Source organism: Ostrea edulis, chromosome 4 (genome assembly GCF_947568905.1).
Source record: "Ostrea edulis chromosome 4, xbOstEdul1.1, whole genome shotgun sequence".
NCBI lineage: Eukaryota > Metazoa > Mollusca > Bivalvia > Ostreida > Ostreidae > Ostrea > Ostrea edulis.
This window is the reverse complement of record NC_079167.1, coordinates 89,963,002-89,984,449: the sequence shown is the minus strand read 5'-3', so window position 1 is coordinate 89,984,449 and position 21,448 is coordinate 89,963,002. Positions and strand designations below refer to the sequence as shown.

General features: G+C 38.0%; 3 protein-coding genes across 5 annotated transcripts in view; 2 read left to right on the top strand and 1 right to left on the bottom strand.

Annotated features, from left to right (window-relative positions):
- The window catches only part of LOC125668381 (kynurenine/alpha-aminoadipate aminotransferase, mitochondrial-like), a 67,096-nt gene that overhangs the window by 32,338 nt on the left and 13,310 nt on the right, over positions 1-21,448 (bottom strand). The window contains exon 4 of one of the 3 annotated variants that reach the window (XM_056164255.1): positions 20,165-20,310. The gene's annotated coding sequence lies outside the window, so the exon portion shown is untranslated. Of the gene's footprint in view, positions 1-16,328; positions 16,493-20,164; positions 20,311-21,448 lie in introns of those variants that run through there. The other 2 variants (XM_056164254.1, XM_056164252.1) reach the window with 2 other exon arrangements.
- LOC125668384 (BTB/POZ domain-containing protein 19-like) lies at positions 24-11,945 on the top strand. Its single transcript, XM_048902510.2, has 7 exons — positions 24-162; positions 1,501-1,729; positions 1,975-2,028; positions 2,198-2,326; positions 8,737-8,868; positions 9,867-9,992; positions 10,559-11,945. The coding sequence occupies exons 1-7, from the start codon at positions 80-82 to the stop codon at positions 10,676-10,678; spliced, it is 873 nt and encodes a 290-aa protein (XP_048758467.2). The 5' UTR covers positions 24-79; the 3' UTR covers positions 10,679-11,945.
- Positions 13,466-21,448, top strand: part of LOC125668375 (uncharacterized) — a 45,743-nt gene continuing 37,760 nt past the window's right edge. The window contains exon 1 of the mRNA XM_056164248.1: positions 13,466-13,909. Within this exon, the coding sequence (XP_056020223.1) occupies positions 13,844-13,909 (66 nt within the window). The 5' untranslated portion in view covers positions 13,466-13,843. The remainder of the gene's footprint in view (positions 13,910-21,448) is intronic.

Sequence of the window (21,448 nt, the reverse complement as noted above, 5' to 3'; positions counted from 1 at the left end):
TTGACAACACTGTAAACTTTCGCTATCTGATAACGGTTTCCCTACTTTCACTTGACATTTTCACTTACTGAGGAAAAAAATGGCCAACGAAAAGTTAATGAAAGGACATATTCTAGATTTTGCCGCACAGATGAAAAAGTTGGTGAACTGCAAAGACCACAGGTGGGCAAGAAGAGCTACATTTCAAAACAAATATCGGAACAATGCATAATTGTTTCCATTAAAACATGTACAACCTTGAACTTTAAAGTATTTCATTGAATATCAATATTAAATACTTCGTCAAATGGAAATGTTTTTATTTAGATTGAGAATTGTATGAGTTCATGGGGTCTATCTTCCGCCCGTACCTCCTGTCTCTCGATTCCCCATTTTCCTCCATTCAGTAATTCTTCCCTTCCACTCTTTTCTACGACCCCATATCCACTTTCTCTTGAATTATGTTATTATCCTTGCTTCATTTATTGGCGTACATACTGGGTATCACAATTTAATTAACAGTTCAATAATAAATTTTAGTTTTAACACCATTTATGAGTTGAAAATTCGTTGGGGGGGGGGGGGTTAACTTATGCTTTAACCTATGAACATCTTCGTTCAGAAGGTACCTTTAAGATGCTAATGTTCACCACATATACCTGCTTTGTTGGTTTATCAGCAGTAAATTCCACTATTTTTTTGTCTGTATCTTTATAAAGCATAGCTGTTCAGTTAATCTTAGAGCATTTAGTATCATACTATTGTACCATGGCAAAGTGTGCCCAAAAAAATTAAATGGGGTATTCCCATTGTGCAGTGTCTGGGGAGTTTTCTTCAGGGGGAGGGGGCAAAATTTACTGAAAGGATTTTTATTTGTAAAAGATTGGGTCCTAACTAAACAGAAAACACTATAGAACTCTAAATCAGAAAGGAATGGTACACACCATTGACATGTCAACTTTCTTAAAAGGAAACAATTAATGGAGATAAAATGTAAATTAAGCTGTAAGCTTTGAATTTGTTTGATTCAGATTAATTTACATGTATTTTGAATTTCACCACTGTCAGCATACAATAGAAAACTAGGGTTTCATGATGAATATACATATGCATGTTTGGTTTATAAAATTTTGTTATAGATTATTGTTATCATTTCTTTATAATGGGGAGAAAATCCAGGGTGGCAATTAATTGCCTCAATGAATTTTAAGCTACATCCCTGGTATATTCATGGTTTAGTTAAATTTTTTAACATCAGTTTAGATTTTGTTCATTAAAACTTGTTCATTCTATAATCAATATGTTTCAATTCTTTTATATGACAAGTAATATAAGCATGTCACCATTTAATTCCCAAAGATCTGGAGGCAAAATAAACAAACTAACACATACAACTTCTCTGTTTACTTCTGTGATAAAATATTTCAAATTTTTGTACTGTAGTCATCCCCATGCATGTTCAGAATTTAATTGATACCAGCTGAGTCTCACAGATATGTTCCTTGATTATTATTTTTTCAGTGACATCAAATTTCTGATAGGGCCAAACAGAAAACCGATCTACGCTCACAGGTGCATTCTCTCGACTCGATGTGCCGTATTCAAGGCTATGTTCAATGACCAGGCACAGAGGGGGGAGGGGGCACAGAATGCCAATGTGCCATTTGTACTGACTGACATCTCCCCAGAAATTTTCACTGCCATGATGGAGTTTATCTACACAAACTGTGTGACTCTCACACCAAAGATTGTAAGTATATAATGATCCCTGACACTGAATCAACAGTCAGTCAAGGTAACACAATTTGTGCCGTGAGTTGTTTGATAACTTGAGTTGATTGATTACTGAGAATGATTTCATTTTTTTTTATCACTTTGTAATGAATATTTATGGAATAATTGCAATTTGACACATACATATTTTATGAAACAACAGATTTTGTCAGTACATGGTGACAAGAAAAATGTTGATGGATCATCATCATTATGTTGTAGGCGATTGACACCTTGGCATCGGCTCTGGAATATGGACTGGATGAACTTAGAAAGGTAAATGAAACTGGCAGTTTTTATGTTCATTAATAACTTCAAGTTCCTAAACATGCAAAACGAGGAGGATGTTAAATCCATCAATGTGCATGTGTATCATTTTACCACCTGCATCATTTTGCTGCCATTTTGCATTCAGTAAAATTAAAACACATATTTGTACTTACAGCTATGTGGGGATTTCCTCATTGACAACCTCAGTGTACAGAATGCATGTGAGTGTATGCAAGCTGCAGTGACGTATAGTCAACAGGAGTTAAAGGAACACACCATCCGCTACATAGAGGAACACACCGAGGTGAGTTAAAGGAAACATGCACTACATAGAGGAACACATCGAGGTGAGTTAGAGGAACCATCCGTTATATTGAGGAACACATCGAGGTGAGTTAGAGGAAACATCCGCTACATATTGAGGAGCACACCGAGGTGAGTTAAAGGAACCATGCGCTATATTGAGGAGCACACCGAGGTGAGTTAAAGGAACCATGCGCTATATTGAGGAGCACACCGAGGTGAGTTAAAGGAACCATGCGCTACATAGAGGAACACATCGAGGTGAGTTAAAGGAAACATCCGCTATATTGAGGAGCACACCGAGGTGAGTTAAAGGAACCATCCGCTATATTGAGGAACACATCGAGGTGAGTTAAAGGAACCATGCGCTACATAGAGGAACACATCGAGGTGAGTTAAAGGAACCATGCGCTATATTGAGGAGCACACCGAGGTGAGTTAGAGGAAACATCCGCTATATTGAGGAACACATCGAGGTGAGTTAAAGGAACCATGCGCTACATAGAGGAACACATCGAGGTGAGTTAAAGGAACCATGCGCTATATTGAGGAACACATCGAGGTGAGTTAAAGGAACCATCCGCTACATAGAGGAACACATCGAGGTGAGTTAAAGGAACCATGCGCTATATTGAGGAACACATCGAGGTGAGTTAAAGGAAACATCCGCTATATTGAGGAACACATCGAGGTGAGTTAAAGGAACCATGCGCTACATAGAGGAACACATCGAGGTGAGTTAAAGGAACCATGCGCTATATTGAGGAACACATCGAGGTGAGTTAAAGGAAACATCCGCTATATTGAGGAACACATCGAGGTGAGTTAAAGGAACCATGCGCTATATTGAGGAACACATCGAGGTGAGTTAAAGGAACCATGCGCTACATAGAGGAACACATCGAGGTGAGTTAAAGGAACCATGCGCTATATTGAGGAGCACACCGAGGTGAGTTAGAGGAAACATCCGCTATATTGAGGAACACATCGAGGTGAGTTAGAGGAAACATCCGCTATATTGAGGAGCACACCGAGGTGAGTTAAAGGAACCATCCACTATATTGAGGAACACATCGAGGTGAGTTAAAGGAACCATCCACTATATTGAGGAACACATCGAGGTGAGTTAAAGGAAACATCCGCTATATTGAGGAACACATCGAGGTGAGTTAAAGGAACCATGCGCTATATTGAGGAGCACACCGAGGTGAGTTAGAGGAACCATCCGTTATATTGAGGAACACACCGAGGTGAGTTAGAGGAACCATGCGCTACATAGAGGAACACATCGAGGTGAGTTAAAGGAACCATGCGCTACATAGAGGAACACATCGAGGTGAGTTAAAGGAAACATCCGCTATATTGAGGAGCACACCGAGGTGAGTTAAAGGAAACATCCACTATATTGAGGAACACATCGAGGTGAGTTAAAGGAACCATGCGCTATATTGAGGAGCACACCGAGGTGAGTTAAAGGAAACATCCGCTATATTGAGGAGCACACCGAGGTGAGTTAAAGGAACCATGCGCTATATTGAGGAACACATCGAGGTGAGTTAGAGGAACCATGCGCTACATAGAGGAACACATCGAGGTGAGTTAAAGGAAACATCCGCTATATTGAGGAGCACACCGAGGTGAGTTAAAGGAAACATCCGCTATATTGAGGAGCACACCGAGGTGAGTTAAAGGAAACATCCGCTACATAGAGGAACACATCGAGGTGAGTTAGAGGAACCATCCGTTATATTGAGGAACACATCGAGGTGAGTTAGAGGAAACATCCGCTACATATTGAGGAGCACACCGAGGTGAGTTAAAGGAACCATGCGCTATATTGAGGAGCACACCGAGGTGAGTTAAAGGAACCATGCGCTATATTGAGGAACACATCGAGGTGAGTTAAAGGAAACATCCGCTACATAGAGGAACACATCGAGGTGAGTTAGAGGAACCATCCGTTATATTGAGGAACACATCGAGGTGAGTTAGAGGAAACATCCGCTACATATTGAGGAGCACACCGAGGTGAGTTAAAGGAACCATGCGCTACATAGAGGAACACATCGAGGTGAGTTAAAGGAAACATCCGCTATATTGAGGAACACACCGAGGTGAGTTAGAGGAACCATCCGCTACATATTGAGGAGCACACCGAGGTGAGTTAAAGGAAACATCCGCTATATTGAGGAACACATCGAGGTGAGTTAAAGGAACCATCCGCTACATATTGAGGAGCACACCGAGGTGAGTTAAAGGAACCATGCGCTATATTGAGGAGCACACCGAGGTGAGTTAAAGGAACCATGCGCTATATTGAGGAGCACACCGAGGTGAGTTAAAGGAACCATGCGCTACATAGAGGAACACATCGAGGTGAGTTAAAGGAAACATCCGCTATATTGAGGAGCACACCGAGGTGAGTTAAAGGAACCATCCGCTATATTGAGGAACACATCGAGGTGAGTTAAAGGAACCATGCGCTACATAGAGGAACACATCGAGGTGAGTTAAAGGAACCATGCGCTATATTGAGGAGCACACCGAGGTGAGTTAGAGGAAACATCCGCTATATTGAGGAACACATCGAGGTGAGTTAAAGGAACCATGCGCTACATAGAGGAACACATCGAGGTGAGTTAAAGGAACCATGCGCTATATTGAGGAACACATCGAGGTGAGTTAAAGGAACCATCCGCTACATAGAGGAACACATCGAGGTGAGTTAAAGGAACCATGCGCTATATTGAGGAACACATCGAGGTGAGTTAAAGGAAACATCCGCTATATTGAGGAACACATTGAGGTGAGTTAAAGGAACCATGCGCTACATAGAGGAACACATCGAGGTGAGTTAAAGGAACCATGCGCTATATTGAGGAACACATCGAGGTGAGTTAAAGGAAACATCCGCTATATTGAGGAACACATCGAGGTGAGTTAAAGGAACCATGCGCTATATTGAGGAACACATCGAGGTGAGTTAAAGGAACCATGCGCTACATAGAGGAACACATCGAGGTGAGTTAAAGGAACCATGCGCTATATTGAGGAGCACACCGAGGTGAGTTAGAGGAAACATCCGCTATATTGAGGAACACATCGAGGTGAGTTAGAGGAAACATCCGCTATATTGAGGAACACACCGAGGTGAGTTAAAGGAACCATCCACTATATTGAGGAACACATCGAGGTGAGTTAAAGGAACCATCCACTATATTGAGGAACACATCGAGGTGAGTTAAAGGAAACATCCGCTATATTGAGGAACACATCGAGGTGAGTTAAAGGAACCATGCGCTATATTGAGGAGCACACCGAGGTGAGTTAGAGGAACCATCCGTTATATTGAGGAACACACCGAGGTGAGTTAGAGGAACCATGCGCTACATAGAGGAACACATCGAGGTGAGTTAAAGGAACCATGCGCTACATAGAGGAACACATCGAGGTGAGTTAAAGGAAACATCCGCTATATTGAGGAGCACACCGAGGTGAGTTAAAGGAAACATCCACTATATTGAGGAACACATCGAGGTGAGTTAAAGGAACCATGCGCTATATTGAGGAGCACACCGAGGTGAGTTAAAGGAAACATCCGCTATATTGAGGAGCACACCGAGGTGAGTTAAAGGAACCATGCGCTATATTGAGGAACACATCGAGGTGAGTTAGAGGAACCATGCGCTACATAGAGGAACACATCGAGGTGAGTTAAAGGAAACATCCGCTATATTGAGGAGCACACCGAGGTGAGTTAAAGGAAACATCCGCTATATTGAGGAGCACACCGAGGTGAGTTAAAGGAAACATCCGCTACATAGAGGAACACATCGAGGTGAGTTAGAGGAACCATCCGTTATATTGAGGAACACATCGAGGTGAGTTAGAGGAAACATCCGCTACATATTGAGGAGCACACCGAGGTGAGTTAAAGGAACCATGCGCTATATTGAGGAGCACACCGAGGTGAGTTAAAGGAACCATGCGCTATATTGAGGAACACATCGAGGTGAGTTAAAGGAAACATCCGCTACATAGAGGAACACATCGAGGTGAGTTAGAGGAACCATCCGTTATATTGAGGAACACATCGAGGTGAGTTAGAGGAAACATCCGCTACATATTGAGGAGCACACCGAGGTGAGTTAAAGGAACCATGCGCTACATAGAGGAACACATCGAGGTGAGTTAAAGGAAACATCCGCTATATTGAGGAACACACCGAGGTGAGTTAGAGGAACCATCCGCTACATATTGAGGAGCACACCGAGGTGAGTTAAAGGAAACATCCGCTATATTGAGGAACACATCGAGGTGAGTTAAAGGAACCATCCGCTACATATTGAGGAGCACACCGAGGTGAGTTAAAGGAAACATCCGCTATATTGAGGAACACATCGAGGTGAGTTAAAGGAACCATGCGCTACATAGAGGAACACATCGAGGTGAGTTAAAGGAAACATCCGCTATATTGAGGAGCACACCGAGGTGAGTTAAAGGAAACATCCGCTACATAGAGGAACACATCGAGGTGAGTTAGAGGAACCATCCGTTATATTGAGGAACACATCGAGGTGAGTTAGAGGAAACATCCGCTACATATTGAGGAGCACACCGAGGTGAGTTAAAGGAACCATGCGCTATATTGAGGAGCACACCGAGGTGAGTTAAAGGAACCATGCGCTATATTGAGGAACACACCGAGGTGAGTTAGAGGAACCATCCGTTATATTGAGGAACACATCGAGGTGAGTTAGAGGAACCATGCGCTACATAGAGGAACACATCGAGGTGAGTTAAAGGAAACATCCGCTATATTGAGGAGCACACCGAGGTGAGTTAAAGGAAACATCTGCTATATTGAGGAACACATCGAGGTGAGTTAAAGGAACCATGCGCTACATAGAGGAGCACACCGAGGTGAGTTAAAGGAACCATGCGCTATATTGAGGAGCACACTGAGGTGAGTTAAAGGAAACATCCGCTATATTGAGGAGCACACCGAGGTGAGTTAAAGGAACCATCCGTTATATTGAGGAACACACCGAGGTGAGTTAGAGGAACCATGCGCTACATAGAGGAACACATCGAGGTGAGTTAAAGGAACCATGCGCTACATAGAGGAACACATCGAGGTGAGTTAAAGGAAACATCCGCTATATTGAGGAACACACCGAGGTGAGTTAAAGGAACCATGCGGTACATAGAGGAACACATCGAGGTGAGTTAGAGGAACCATCCGTTATATTGAGGAACACATCGAGGTGAGTTAGAGGAAACATCCGCTACATATTGAGGAGCACACCGAGGTGAGTTAAAGGAACCATGCGCTATATTGAGGAGCACACCGAGGTGAGTTAAAGGAACCATGCGCTACATAGAGGAACACATCGAGGTGAGTTAGAGGAACCATCCGTTATATTGAGGAACACATCGAGGTGAGTTAGAGGAAACATCCGCTACATATTGAGGAGCACACCGAGGTGAGTTAAAGGAACCATGCGCTATATTGAGGAGCACACCGAGGTGAGTTAAAGGAACCATGCGCTATATTGAGGAACACACCGAGGTGAGTTAGAGGAACCATCCGCTATATTGAGGAACACATCGAGGTGAGTTAAAGGAAACATCCGTTATATTGAGGAACACATCGAGGTGAGTTAAAGGAACCATCCGCTACATAGAGGAACACATCGAGGTGAGTTAGAGGAACCATCCGTTATATTGAAGAACACACCGAGGTGAGTTAAAGGAACCATGCGCTACATAGAGGAACACATCGAGGTGAGTTAAAGGAACCATGCGCTACATAGAGGAACACATCGAGGTGAGTTAAAGGAAACATCCGCTATATTGAGGAGCACACCGAGGTGAGTTAAAGGAAACATCCGCTATATTGAGGAACACATCGAGGTGAGTTAGAGGAACCATCCGCTATATTGAGGAACACATCGAGGTGAGTTAAAGGAAACATGCGCTACATAGAGGAACACATCGAGGTGAGTTAAAGGAACCATGCGCTACATATTGAGGAACACACCGAGGTGATTTATATAATATTAATGATATGTAAAATCTATAGAGTAAATGTATAAAATATGTACAAAATATACTATGCTTGATCTGTTGTAACTAAATGTACACATATACATGTATTTCAAAATTTAAAAAAAATCTTAATGCAGCAACAGATTTCATATTACACTATTTAATTGATAGTGAATGACTGATTCAGTTTAATTTTATTTAAGAAGTTAAAAATATTTTAATCATGACTGATGCACTGTCTAAATATTAAAGAAAATATGAAGAGAGAAAACTTACAAAAAGTCTCACACATGATTGAAAAGAAAGGCATGTACATGTATAAGAAATTCTGAAAATGTAACTGGATTTGGTCTATTTTAGAATGTCTTCAAATCCAAAGCATTTCAAGAACTGGGAGAAGATGCACTAATAGAAATTTTGAAGTCTGATGAGCTGATGGTAGATGAGGCTGACATCATCAAGTATATCAAGGAGTGGGCCACTGTCAATGCTGTGAGTAGATGTTGTCTGATGCCCAGGGCACAGGTCTGTGGGGCTTGTTGTCTGACGCCCTGAGGGCACAAGTCTGAGGACTTAATTGTAACTCAAAGTTGTTAGATGCCCAGGGTACAGGTTGGAGAGCTAATTGGGATTTAAGGTGTCCTGACACCCATGCAGGGCACAAATCTGAAGGCTTGTTACTCAAAACTGCTTGACATCAAGGACACAGGTATTAGAGCTAGCATGTAAGCAAAATTGCTTGACACCCAGGGCACAGGTGTGAGGGCTTGTGACTCGGGATGTCCTGACACCCAGGGCACAAGTCTAAAGGCTTGGGACTCAAAACTGCTTGACATCAAGGACACAGGTATGAGAGAATGTAAGCAAAATTGCTTGACACCCAGGACACAGGTGTGAGGGTTTGCATTGTGACTCAAGGGGGTGAGAAAATGCATCATCTGAAAAAATATAATCTTTTGTTCTGGAAATTAAATATTTTTATTTTCATTCTTAATTTGGGGTACATTAACCATGAATAAAATCCAATTTATATGAATTTAAGGAATGCACGAATCCCATATTTCTTTTTCCAAAAATAAATGTATTGCTACATATTCTAACTACTAATAGTTTACTTCCCTTTAATCAAGTAGTAGATATATTGTCATTTTGTTTTTAAGTGAATTTTTTAAATTATCTATTTACTTCAGCGTTATGAGGTTCAACTAGTTGTGTTTGGTGATACTAGATATAGCCCTTGAATACTGTAACTTAAAATATACCAGTATAACTTAATGTTTCCTTTTTTGTAAAATGATTCTTACATTTGGCTAATGGTACATTCACATGTATTTATTGCAAATTTTGTTGTTGTTGTTGTATTGCTCATAATGAAGTTTCAAGATGAAAAAATAGTATCATCATCTTATGCAATGAAGTAAGGTGCAGTTATAACATACAATTTCTTTAATAAATGTGAAATGAAAATATGTTTGATATTTTCCCACCAGGTGGTGCTTAATAAGTCAATGAGTGAGGTGGCCCGGAGAATTGTCGGCCATGTCCGGCTGGCCCTTCTATCAGCAGAGGAGCTGGAGAAATCCGAAAAAGACAACAAGAAAGACAACTTGATACCAGTAAGTACAAAAAAATTCACAAACTGAATATAACCGTTAGCAGAGAAAAGATGTACTGTAGTCCATTCTCATTCAAAACTGTGCAGGTTCCATTCTAAACAGCATGTTAAATTATAATATACTGGTATGTAATTTTTGCAATTTAGAATATATTTAATTTTTTTTTTTAACTTTCATTCTAGACAGAAAGATCATGTTATATTTGATTGGCAGTTATGAGACATTGGTGTAAAGTCAAGTAGTATATAAACAGAATATTACTGTTGTTTTGTATCCCAAGAATCCAAGTACAGTGAAAACTGCTTAATCCAACGCCTGTGCAATCTGTTCCACTGAACATTCTGACCCTTATTTTCATTCTCAATTTCATATCTTCATTACTTTTTACACTGTTTATTGCGACACTACATGTATATGTGCTGACAAAACATTTCTCTCCCAGTGCTAATGACCATTTACACAGAATTCACTGTGTGTTGTTTAAATATATTGATATGAATCTTAGTTATTCAGAAGAAATTATTAAGTAGAATTTGAAATTACAATGTTTCTTTCAATTTGTAAAGGTGGAGTGCTATAGCGGAGCATGGAAGTTCCATGCCACCAAAAAGGGAGATAAATCTAATCCTCTGTTGACAAAACGGAAGGGGACAACTGAGCGTGCTCACCATCAAACCCTGGAGTAACCAATCAAAACTAAGCTACACCGGAAAGCCCAGTCCAGCTAGATATTATAGAAAGGCTTACTTTTTTTCCGTGGGAATTCTCATTTTATGCCAGTGCTTGCATTGAAATTGAACCTTTTTCGAAAGCTCACTGTGATATACATTGATGTGGTATCTAAATATTTAACCTGATTGGGCAGAGTCAAAAGAACAGATGATTTTGAATGGAGTTATCTCTCCATTACACGAGCTAGGAAAGTACCAGTGTAAAAAATATTACTTTTTTTTTTTTTACATCCATCTCAAGCATTATAAAGGGCATTTACAACATGATGGATTACGTCAGTTTTCACTTGAAACGCTGATGAAATATTAGTATTAGATATAACTTGAAATCATGTGTAATATAAATTAATCTTTATATTTGATGCATGTAAAATTAGTTCATGATTATAAGTAATGAAATTTGTTTTTCAAAATGATGTTATACAATTTTTTTTTAGAGTAACCTTTCAGACAACTAAAGTGTCAGTGATTGGTTTTAACGTGTCATTACAAAGGTTTCGCTATACTTTAAAAAAAACAAATTAACACCCAGAAGACAGGATGGGGAAAGTTTTTTCTGTTCTAACTTAGTATCATAATTTTACTCCGATCTTAATTTCGACCCCCCCCCCCCCCAATGGTTTTAAAAAATAATTTCTTGAGATTTTTTATGGTATACATATAATTTTGTGAGTGGGCATATCGGAAACGTAACTGTTATTTTTGGCTTGACCCCGCCCAGTGAAGTTATATGATCCAGGCAATATGGACGTTCATTTTCAGTCTGTGACAATGTACAATGGAAACAATGAAATAAAATTCGCTGGTCGAGATGTAGTTAACACACGTAAGTAATTGATTAAAGTAACACTTAATTTATGGAGAAAAGAGTCAGCTAATGTTAGAAATTTAATTAGAAATTGCATTGATTAACACGCTATTATCACAAAGTGTTTGGACATCAACCTTGCTTGACATGTCCTTTAATTTTTCCTCGCTATAAATACGCATCGATTCATTGGTCTGTGCATTGTAACTTGTACTGTTATATAATGTCAAACGAGAAACTTTCAGATAATATTATGATGTCGGAAATATACTCTTGGACTGTTGATAATTTGGTTTCTTTTATTATTATTAATATTTTAACTTTGTTTCATGTGTTTACATATTACCATGCCATATACACACGTGTATTTTTATGTACTTATCATTCACATCTTAATAAATTGTTATTCTCACCTCTTCTTTTAGATGTTTGCATACCATGTTGTGGTAGTTGTAAAACATTCTGTTGTTGTACATATATGAAGGGCGTTTTATATTGAGCAGCTATTGCTAATGCACAGTTGAAAGTCTGCAGGTTTTTTCTTTTCAAACTCTAATTCAAATTAGGTCCTTTTATCCGCTCACGTAATACAGTATGTACAGTGAGCATGCGAGCGGATCTGTTATCTATTTTTGATGAGATCAGTGCAGGTTTTTATGATTTAAATTCTGAAATCTGAAAAAGCATTCAATACCACCCCCTCTCACCTCCACCCAAACCATCATAGACATTTTACATGTCCTTGTTAACGCGTTTTTCATTAAATTTATTGCACGGGGCTCCATAATAGAGTTTCCACCGACCTTTGTCTATTGTCGATCGTGAAAACGAATGTAAATTGCTGTTTTCCATGCAAATTTCTTTTAAGGCTAAACGAAATAAACTTTACGTTTAACGTCAGGTATGTATGCATTTTTCTCTCTAAATTCACCGAGGTTGAGTGAAAAAATAAGCAAGCAAACTTCTCTGTAATTGGATAGGGATTATTTTGTTGTATGTAAACAAAAATGTATATATACATGAAGTTGTATCATTGATGCTAAGGATGGGAAAGATCAGTTGATGAATTATGACGTATAGTCTAACTTACTTTGATATCTACATGTATACCAAGAGATAACAGGCTTTTAAAAAAAAATTAATCATTATTCTCTAAGGTGAAAACTAAATAGATATTTAATTTTGCAATTAAGATTTATTGTTTGTTGGTTGATTTTTAAAAAGCAAATTTGACCGCCTTTAAAAACTTGCACGCACACTATGGACGTGAAACGCATACTTCATTTAGGCCGATGTAATGAAAAATAACCATCGCGATGGTTTCCGGTGTACATGCAATAACTTTTTTTCTTGACTGCACTTTATTGTGATTTAAATGACGAACAGACAAACTATTACGTAACTATAAACCTTTTCAAGTGCTTTTATATTGGCAGCAGATATACGAGCTCTATTCCTCCAAAAATCGATCTCAAATTAAGCACATCACTGTTAATTAGATTTGATTTAAGTAAAAAGAAAACAAACTCTGTTAGATTTTGGAGAGCAATATCTGCTTCTGCCTGTTTGATCAGCCATCTCCTTCATTTTAAATCGGAACAGCACCAGTTTCTATGCTCATTTTCTCCCACTAAGTCTTCGATTAAAATCCCTTGTTCGCCATACCAAACTTGTACCCAACATCCGGTGATTAGGGGGGTCTTCTAGGTATTTTGAATGCTCCGTCGATGAGTGACATTTAGGTAGCGGGCTTATGACTTTATTAACCTGTTATCAAACTTGCATAGTTGCCATAGAAACTGAAAATCGATATCTGTAATAAGTATTACTAAATTGAGTGTACGTAGTCTTGGTTTAATGGCGACAGAATTATAATTGATCCACACAAGATTTCAAGCCTAATATTGTTGACAAATTGGTTCCAGCACTAGGACACTACTTGCCACTGCACAAGGGACATCTCGTGTGGAACAAGCGGTGTTAGGATGTACTACTACCCAGTGATGGCGAGAACATCTTCGTAGTAGCTTGATATACTATCGTGACATAGAGTAAGTCTATCTAAACACCAATTCTCTTCGCGAGAAGTTCATCACAAGCCGTTCCTTGATAAGTGCTATAATCATTACTTGTGCTTTCTACGAAAAAAAATTTCTCGATTGATTTGAAAGAGTCAGCCACTGTAAAATTTGCTGACTAAGATACGGCATGGCATCCAGCCAGGATAAACCACTGATGGACCATCAAGCCTCGGAACAAAACTGACCAGGCGGTGGAGGGTTGCCCGGGGGACGGGATGACGCCTCGCCCCCATGCGTCTCTTGTGGATTTCGGGGATCATCAGGAAAGTTGTCATGTTGTGCTGTGGAACTTCACGGGTGAGTAATAGGACATCGTGTACATAACCACTTCAAGGTGCAGAAATCATTTATCCGATTCTGCCAGTGGCCCCATGAGAGATTTAGAAAAAAAAGCATGTGAGCGACATGTAATAATTTTCTAATAATCGTTAAAATAAATTAAACCAAACAATAAATTCGTAAATTAATCAATTTCGCAATAAAAGAAAATCTTGGACGTACATTTTACGAGATTTAAAAAAATACGTTTGCATGTATAGAGGAGTTCGAAGTGCTGGAAATTGATAACATTGATTATTATACGATGGCTGAAGCTCGGAGTGTAGGGCATCTCCCCATGGACATGTGGCTAGCACGTATCCCGCGATCCAAAGGGATAGCTTTTGTTTTCTCACTTTTCCAAGCCGCATCTCTCAGTATGAAAGTGATCCCTGCGAATAACCTCGCATCGAAATCGATGCATATTTAAAATGACTTAAAAGGGTACAACTCTAATTAGGACAATATTTAGCTGACTGGGCGCATCAACACTGTATAATAGTTGCTCCCTCGTAAATCAATATGTTGTACTGACCGATTTGTGTGTGTAGTGTCGGAGGGCAGGGGAAACATTGTGGAGCGAAACTAATTAAGGAGTTATGAATTTGTTTGATTTTGTGGATAAAATCGTATTAAATCGAATCAAAGTCGGACAAGTTCGCATTTGAACAATCAAGCGTAGTTGATTTATTAAGCAAGATGCTCGCTGGCATAAGAAAGTATACGTCACTTTTCATCAATTTCTCAAAACTGACAAATAGTTTCAGATTTGAACTCAGTGACACGGAAAAAATCTATTGGTAATCATTTACAAAACGAAACAGTGAAGCAAATTAACAACATCCGATAGATTCATAAATACTGTGTAAATTATGAATGAACCCTAAAGTCTCAGATAGTACAAAGAGATTAGTACAAGTCCATTACCATATCCTGGACAGCATTGATCCAGCAATATTCTATCAATACCAACTCACACACCCCGCCCATCCAGTCAAGGCAAATACATCTTTGTCACTGGCCTGGGAATTTGACATGGCACTCTATATTGAGAATTCCATAGCATTATGTTTGCTCTGAGATTCTATCTGGCCATGTATCCGAATTTATGACGCATGTAGAATTGTTTGGCCGTTAAACGATTTATTGAACCATGTCGCTAATGAAAATACTTCAGATGTACATGTATGATAAACGATCATAGGCCGTACAGGGTATAAAATGGTAAATGTATATATTTACATTTTCAATGGTTTTGCCTTTGACATTTCTTCAAATTGTAATGATACCCATTTCCTCATAAATGCGTTGCACTTGTAAAAAATGCGCGTATTAAGAAAGATAAATGAAAGATGAAGATAACGATCAGTAACCAATCTCATAACTCCTATAAGCAATACAAAATAGAGAGTTGGGCAAACACGGACCCCTTGACACACCAGAGGTTGGATCAGGTGCCTAGGAGGAGTAAGCACCCCCTGTCAACCAGTCACACCCGCCGTGATCCCTTTATCTTGATCAGGTAAACGGAGTTATCCGCAGTCAAAATCAGTGTACCAAGAACGGCCTAACAATCGGTATGAAACACGTCAGACAGCATTTGACCCAATGATATTGGTTGTAATGGCAAAATAGATCGTTATAACGGCCATAGGCTCTTGCGTATATCGAATAAGTTGAGAGATATAAACATCATATGCAGGTGATAATGGAATATTGCTACATAAATATGGGAAGTTGATGGAGAAGCTGAAATCATCCCGTTTGTCATAAAGTTGAGTTTTTAGTTTGCCGTTAATATCTACTTTCAATAAAATATCTAAGTATGAAGCAGAAGTGGACGACTCTGTGGTGTCATTTATTTCGAGTTCACAGTGTTATATCGGATTGACATAAGAATGAAAATTATTATTGTTAATAGATAAAACGTCGTCGATATATCTAAATGTCGAATTGAAGGCCACGTTTAGTACGTTTATTTCAATGACTGGGAATTTCGACAGAAATGAAAGTACACATAGAATGTAAATAATTTGAATACAGGAGGGTATAAACTGGGATGCTTCAACACTATTGCACCTGGAACGTTAGATATGGTCATAATTTAGGTTCCGGGTTAATAAACTAGTATTAATTTCACAAACCATAACGCGACAGAGATTGCTTGGTTTAATAACATCTTAAAATATCCTTCATAATTGCCGAGTCATAAACATTTGGCAAAATAACGCTTGTAATCCAAATTGGCTGAAGTCAAACTTACTTAACTCGATCAATTTAAACAAAAATGGAATTCCTACCTTCACATTTCATTAAAAAAAACAACAACAACAACAACAAAAAACTACGAACTATAGAATGTAAAAGGATGAACTAAAATAAAAAGAAAATATCCTACCCGGAAAAGATGTATTGTAAACTTCGAATCTGTATAATCACCACCCACCTTTCGAAAGTGAACGCTGGTGAAATGAACCCAAAGAAACAAGACTAATAGATGCGTGCAAAATTGATGATTTTCACCGCATACTGAATTGCTGTAAGGAAAGCCATGTTTATCACCAAACCAAATATGTTTTAAAAATACTATCACATTTAAGGATATAATGAATTCAAACAAGCAGTCTTCTCAAAGAAAACTGTGCTCCTTCATAAGGAATAGTTTTGATACGTGCTTCCAGACATGACTACTCGAATCTTGAAGTACAATGTGTAGTCGATCACCGTACTCGCGCATGCTTTAAAACACTTAAATGATTTGTTACCATCACTTTTATTCAAAATTATACTATTGTGCTGAGATAAATAAAACATTCAGTTCAGTTCAATGAATATATGTCAATAGTAAGCCTTATGTAGTTTAAAGCACCTTTGAGCGTACATAGTGTATGAAAAGGGTGCTATATAAATATGGTATTATCATTAAAGTAAGAGCCAACAATGATTGTTATCGTAATGAAGGAAAAAGGCGTGAAGCTGGAATACGGCTCGGTACCCGGCTGCAGTCACACAAGCATTCTAATTCTTAATTGCGAAGGAGATGCATCTTAAAGCATTATAACAAAATTGAACATGCATAATAATTACAAAGCCGAAAACAAACGGCCAATTCTTACAAAGACATCTAGCAGATGCAAATACAATAGTATAATGATAGTAAAAAAGGAGAATGACGATACAATTTACATATTATAGACTTGATTGTATATTGTTTAAAACGTCCCTCTCGAGAATTTTCCACTCGTATGGAGAAGTAACCATTGCTGGTGAAGGGCTGCAAAATTTAGGCTTATGCTCGGCGCTTACGATCTTTGAGCAGGAAGGGATCTTTAACGTGCCACACCTGCTGTGACACGGGACCTTGGTTTTTATGGTCTCATCCGTAGGACCGCCCCATTTAGTCGCCTCTTACGATACTGAGGACCCATTATAACCCGGATCTCCACTGGACATATGTCAGAGGAAATTGTTATTAAATCATTAGGAGCGAGACCTACACTAGAACTGTGTATTCTTCTGCCTGTACACCGATTCCAGTGGACAGAAAATTGTCGTCAAAACACCATGTGCTAGACCTTTAGAGCTTTGTATACAGTAATAAGAACCTGAGATACTACCGCGTCATGTATAGGGACGACTTTGACGGTTCCCTTATTCTCGTTTCATTTTCTAAACAGATATTAGGATGTTTCCCCGTCAGACAGGTGATGGCACCTTCCACCGTTCGAGGTAGAATGAAAAGTTCACATATTGAAACCTTGGCCGTAACAAAAATTACAGTTTGAGACTTACATGTACATGTATATAGTGAAACCCGGAACCCAAATTATGAATTTAAGGTTCCGACCGAAACGCGAAATACCCGGAACGTAAATTATGCAACAGCGGTGTAGCAGGGTCTATTGTCGCCAAGAGCAGAACCTGTTCCACCGGTATACTAATTGTCATGCAGCGCGTTATAGAAGATAACGCACTCCATGAAAAGTATGCTGGCGTTTCGTGGATTTTCAAAAATGAATTTTGTTTCACAGTTATGTACGTTTTATTTAATTACTATGCACATCATATGCACCTCGCGTGTGTTTGGTGTTTAAACGTTTGAAATTGTAGATTGGAGTTTAAAATTTAATACATGTACGTCTCTACAGGAATACACAGTCGTGAAATATTTATAAATTTTGTTGTTGCTCTGAAGTCTCAATCCCCTTTTCTTTGCAATACAGGTACCAGGTACATCATAACAGAGCTACCATATCATAACTAAATAGTCTAAAAGTTTATGACTCCTTCCACTAAATAGACTGTTTTAAGTGCAAAAACTTTTGAAGCTTGCACACCCCAAGAGGATTAAATGCTGCTCTAGAGTATGGATGGTATGTCTTGCCAATCACTAGTAATGATGGATGACAACCCTTTTAAGCGGATTGTGTAAGGTTACTGTTCAGAAACTAGATACACGATGTTTATGAACCATTTTCTGTGTGCGTATCTTAATCAATTTGATGCCTTGCATGTTGTTCAAAAAATGGGAGCATTCTCAGCGCATCGTTGGACAATTAGGAAATTATTTCTATGCAATGTAAATTAATATTGTATTTCAAAGCCTTGGTAGCTCGAATCGCTGCATATTTCCAAGCAATGTCATTACTGAGATACATACAAGTACGTGTTCGAGCTATTTATCGATTTGAAAAATAACACATAATTATTTCCTTGTTGATATGACGAAAAGAACATCCGTACAATGATACATTAGTATTTCATTTTTTCACTTGGTATCATGAACTGTAAAGTTTAAGGTATCCAAATCAAATTGCATTTTTTCTCTCACATATTTTGTGATTTTGAACAATGACACAGTGACCTAACCGTATATATATTTTTTTTCATTATGGATTTGAATACGCGATACTAGTATCAGTAAATGTTCTTTTATATAAGGAGCATTTTTAAGAAGTCCGGTTCTCTTTTGAATTCCCAAGTCCAAGCGGATCAAATGTTGAATTGGCAGGTCAGTATTTTAAGATGAATATGACATTTTCTTAACAAAAACCAAATCACGTGGTTATGATTCTGCTTTATATGCTGCCATGGCAACCCCCGATTTCTGTGACCTAGTTTTTCAGTGATTAAAAGTATTTTGTTGTAATTGCACAACGGATACTCTAAGCATTGCCACTCACTATTGTATTTTAAAACATAATTTTGTAATTTAGTACAAGTCACGAGCTTTCAGACATCTTTGTTTTCTTAATTGAATTTGCCTGTGATGGAAGATACAAAGATTTCAGTGGGAACACACTACTTGATTTTCTTGAACATGTTCTGCGCAATATTCGAAAGTTTATTTCGGAAAACTGTTTGAGCACCCTCCATATAATTTTTATGGTTCATGATATTCGCCTGTCAACAAGACGATTGCTGGAAATCGAAAATTTGAAAGTGAAATTGGTTTTAAAAGATAAGAAAATAAGTATATGTCAGTTTGAATTGATTTTAAGCAGTGTGTTTGTACGCAATGTTAGGTATCAGCTAATTATGTTACATGTCTTTTTTAATTAGAAGGTTACGAAAATCAGGCTATTGACACAACCATAACTAGCACTAAACCACGGTACTGATTTATCACATGTAAAGATTGAATTAACGTGAGCATGCTATCATTTGATGGAGTAGTGTCACCGGAATGAGAAAAATACAGAGTGATGTTCTGTTGTAATAATTCAGATAATTGCTCTCTGATCCAATAATGTCCCTCTTATATGTGCAGTGTGATTAATAGAAACATCTAACAGCCTCTCAGTAGTTATAAACCATAAATCTAGTCCTCGAATACATGACATCTGAAAAACGTTATGAAGCCGCTTTGTAACGTACAATTGAGATTCTATAACATAAATGTTTGTGTTAGATCTTCGTTCACAGGTCACAAAATCAATATGATACCCCGTGCTACTTGAACTGGCTAGCGAAATATGTGTAGGAGGAAAATGATTGCTGATCGTTGTATATTTTTTGCGGTAATTTATCCTTGCACGATATCAAATAGTGACAACTACTTGTGTACATCACTTGATGAATTCAACCTTTCTTGGTGGGTACAAATGCTGAACAAGCATGCCCACAATAAGTAAATTATGATTGAAAAACATAAGCCACCCCCCCCCCCCCATACAACTGTTATGCAAATATCAAATACGTGGGGGAAATAAGATTTAAAAGAAAAATTCTTACGCGAGTCACTCTGAACGTGGTCAAGTCCTACTGGACAATGCAGCGAGGGTCACTCTAAACGGGGTCAAGTCCTACTGGACGTGGTCAAGTCCTACTGGACAATGCAGCAAGGTTCGCCTACTCTGACTCAGCAAAGGTTCCTTAAACTTATATCATGAAATGAAAGCTTTAACTTTGTCTTTTATGGCACGCCGTTTTTACATTTATTCCTCTTTAAAGATATCTCATAAATTTTATAAGATATCTTATAGATGTTATAAGATATATTCTACAGTTTATGAGATATCTTTTATCCTTTATAAGATATCTTATAAAAGATATGAAATATCGTATATATATTTTAAAGATATCTCATTAAAAAATATATGAAATATCTTATAACTTTATAAGATATCTTATTAACGTTTTTGATATGAGATATAACTTTTATAAGATATCTTATAATAGAAAAACAAGATATCTCATGAATTTTATAAGATATCTCATAAACTATATATGATATCTTGTTTGATATTCGCTATTATCTTTTAAAGTTTATAAGATATCTTATATATTTTATGAGATAACTTATAGCTCATTTGGGATATTTTATAAAAATTTATTAGCTATCTTATTAAGAATAGAAGATAGCTCATAGATTATATAAGATATCTTTATAGAGGAATAAATATGGCATTCCATAATGTTTCTGTTGTTTACATTACTCTGGGATGCCAAATTAACATAAACTCAAATAACAGAAGATTCCTTTTATTTGAAGATATCATCAATTGTCATATGATGCATGCAACAATTCAATTAAAGATCTCTTCAAATAAATAATGATGTCTTCAATTCTGAATTATCGTTACAATTGAATTGTTGCTCTCTTCAAATAAATTTATGATATCAACAATTGAATTGATGTTCTCTACAATTCAATTCAATTAATGCGCGCATCAATTTATTTAATGCTCGCAACAATTGAATGATTGCTCTCTTCACTTGAATTGTAGCGCGCATCAATTCAATTATTGCGCCAATAATTGAATTGATGATATCTTCAAATAATTCAAGATATCTTTAATTATTTGACTATATGTTAATTTGGCGCTCCATACCTTACACGTAAGTTTAAATTACACTCAAGAAAGCATCCTCTCACCAGAGGGTGCGTTACGCAAGCTTCACATACACCTCTGTCAACGCTTGGAATCACGTGATAATATAATCACATGATATAAACAATCATTCTCGGTTTCCTTTCCCTTTAAAAGTTCAGGCAACAGGTGATACATCAGGCTC

Coding starts and splice junctions, on each gene's coding strand:
- LOC125668384 (XM_048902510.2), top strand. CDS start 80: ATGGCCAACGAAAAGTTAATGAAAGGACATATTCTAGATTTTGCCGCA. Junction 1,730..1,974: donor TGACTCTCACACCAAAGATT/GTAAGTATATAA, acceptor ATTATGTTGTAG/GCGATTGACACCTTGGCATC. Junction 2,327..8,736: donor ACATAGAGGAACACACCGAG/GTGAGTTAAAGG, acceptor GGTCTATTTTAG/AATGTCTTCAAATCCAAAGC.